Here is a 3084-nt window from a genome sequence, read left to right on the forward strand (position 1 = left end):
TCATGTTTGCTACTCAAATAGTTTTTGAGACAACTGAATAAAACAGCCAGATTTTATTTATGAAAGATAAAAAACTAAGCATAAGGGATAACTTTAATCTTGGCCACAGGTGTGAGAATCACAAATGTCATCCAGTGATGGAAGATCCAGGAATTGGGACAGGGGCTACAGTGAGGTCCCAGGGGACATGCCATATCAAGATGGTACCATCAGAACCCTCGAGTCTTTTCACAACAGTGAGCTGGCTGTGAGCGCAGATCCTCTGCCACCTCCCCCTCTCCCATTACAGCCACCGTTCGGCCCAGGTTTCTACTCAAGTGACACAGAGGAACCTGCCATAGCACCAGACCTCAAACCCGTCAGACGCTTTATCCCTGATTCATGGAAGAACTTCTTCAAAGGGAAGAAGGACCCAGAATGGAATAAGTCGGTGTCTGACATCAGGTACATCTCTGATGGTGTGGAATGTTCACCTCCAGCTTCACCAACAAGACCAAACCACCGCCCACCCAACTCCTACAGAGATCCTTCTAGAGGGTCAGAAGGCACCTTCAGTTCCCAGAAAGAAGCGGATGCCATGTTTCCTCACGATCCCTATGCATCCCTAGACCGGCACACACAGACGGCTCGAACATACAGTGAGAAAGTGGAGGAGTACAACCTGAGGTATTCATACATGAAGTCCTGGGCAGGCCTGCTGAGAATTCTGGGTGTGGTGGAGCTCCTTCTGGGGGCCGGTGTCTTTGCGTGCGTCACGGCTTACATTCACAAGGACAGTGAGTGGTACAACTTGTTTGGCTATTCACAGCCTTATGGCATGGGAGGCATTGGCAGTCTGGGCAATACATATGGGGGTTACTACAGCGGCCCCAAGACTCCTTTTATACTGGTAGTAGCTGGATTAGCTTGGATCGCCACTATTATTATTCTGGTGCTTGGCATGTCCATGTATTACCGGACCATTCTTTTGGACTCTAACTGGTGGCCCCTGACTGAATTTGGAATTAATGTTGCCTTGTTTATCCTGTACATGGCTGCAGCCATAGTCTATGTGAATGACACCAACCGAGGTGGACTCTGCTACTATCCGTTCTTTAATCCAATGAATGCAATGCTCTGCCGGGTGGAAGGAGGTCAGATAGCAGCAATGATCTTCCTGTTTGTCACTATGATAGTCTATCTGGTCAGCGCTCTGGTTTGCCTGAAACTGTGGAGGCATGAGGCAGCTCGGAGACATAGGGAATACATGGAACAACAGGAAGTAAGTCACTTCAACACCTTTGTTTTGTTTTGCTTTGCATTATTTTTCTATTTGTTTCTATTTGTTAATCCCAGCACTCAGGAGGCAGAGGCAGGCAGATCTCTGAGATTGAGGCCAGCCTAGTCTACATAGTGAGTTCCAGGCCAGCTGGGACCATAAGGAGACCCTTTGTCAAAAAGACCAAAAAAAAAAAAAAAAAAAGAAAAGAAAAGTCAAAGGTGTTGGCTCACTCCTGCAGTCCTGGTGCTGGGAGGTGGGGTCACATAGGGATCTGAGCAAAATGTTAGTGAGAATTTCCATCATTCTCATTTTAGTGTGTGTGTGCTGAAATGTGTACAAGAACATCTATCACACAGAAGATTGACCTCTGGGAAATTGAAAGACTATAAATGCAAATGGATGAAAAGATTTCAAAATAGCTTCTCACAAGTTTGAGAAATCATTTTAACTTTTGTTTTTCCAGGTAAATGAGCCATCATTGCCATCAAAAAGGAAAGTGGTAAGAGAGACATTTGCTTCAGTTGTTCCTTACCTCTAGATTTGCCAGATGTTTTTCTCTCATGTCTGTCAACAGAATTGTCCAGGTGTGAAAACTATTGAGTTCATATGAGGATTTTCAGCTTCCTGTCCTAGTACTAAAAGGGCCAAATTAGACTAAGTTATAGCTTCTTTTCATTTTGTTACGTTGTTTTTGTAAGTGAACACAGTTGATTTTCCTTATATGTTTATTTTTTATTCTTTTGCATTTTTGAGACAGGTTCTTGTTATGTAGCCCAGACTGGCCTTTAATGCACAATGCTCCTCCTCTGCTTCCTGAGTTCTGAGACTACAGGCTTGCAAATCATGTACGCCTGCCTGATTTTCTCATATAGAAATCATTCTCCCTGGGTTTGAGGCTATAGCTCAGTTGGTAGAGTACTTGCCAAGCATGTGCTGAAGCCCTGTGTTCAATCCCCAGCACACCATAAATTAGGTATAGTGACCAATGCCAGTAATCCCAGCACTCAGTAGGTAGAGGCAGGAGGATCGTAAGTTCAAAGTTATCCTCAGCTACATAGTGAGTTCAAGGCCAGCATGGGATACATGAGATTTGTTTTTTAAAAATAAAGGAAAATCACTTGCAATTTTTTTTTTCATATTATAGCAATTTAATGGAGATGGTATGAGTAACACTAAGAAACTCCAAACATAATTTTTGTATTTCTGTGAGCACAGTTCCTGACGGAAAGAACTTACAGGGAAGAAATACTCATTTCGGCTAATACATTCAAAAGTTTTAGTGGAAAGAACATTAACAGAGACTCAATCAGACAAAACAGCATAGAACTGGGGAAACGGGCATTAGTCCCCATACCTAGCCAAGGAACTATTGGTAACTGATTACTGCTGGGTGAGGGAGACTATATATTTTTTTTTGCTCAGATGTTTACTCAAACACTGTTGTAATATTACCACACACTCATATATTATAAAACACATGTTTTCCCTTATATACTTTGTATATAAAATATGCATATATAATCTAATGCAGTGAAATGCTTCCTTTAACATTTATTGGTGCTTTTTACTTTTAGATAACATAATCCTGTCCTATTCATTTATACCATGGTTCAGAGTTAATACCACATTAAGTATCTTTACATTTCACTCATGTAGTTGTTTTATTTATTAGTTCATTATGAAATTATGGGTGAGAATACTGAGCTGTTACTGTGATGCTCCCACTGCCACCAGGAAGTCATCTCCCCATAGGACAGCAAGGAGGGTAGGACAGGCTGATCTTCAGAAACTAAACAAAATATTTATCTTTGGAAGGTAGTAAG

At 41.9% G+C, this 3084-nt stretch overlaps 1 protein-coding gene across 2 annotated transcripts in view; it reads left to right on the top strand.

Moving 5' to 3' along the window:
- The window catches only part of Marveld2 (MARVEL domain containing 2), a 35335-nt gene that overhangs the window by 9930 nt on the left and 22321 nt on the right, over positions 1–3084 (top strand). For both annotated transcript variants that reach the window (XM_008838852.3, XM_029566321.1), the window contains 2 exons: positions 110–1261; positions 1725–1760. In XM_008838852.3, coding sequence (XP_008837074.1) covers positions 125–1261; positions 1725–1760 — 1173 coding nt within the window. In that variant the 5' untranslated portion in view covers positions 110–124. The remainder of the gene's footprint in view (positions 1–109; positions 1262–1724; positions 1761–3084) is intronic.

This window comes from Nannospalax galili, unplaced genomic scaffold (assembly GCF_000622305.1).
Source record: "Nannospalax galili isolate Female #2095 unplaced genomic scaffold, S.galili_v1.0 scaffold518, whole genome shotgun sequence".
Taxonomy (NCBI): Eukaryota; Metazoa; Chordata; class Mammalia; order Rodentia; family Spalacidae; genus Nannospalax; species Nannospalax galili.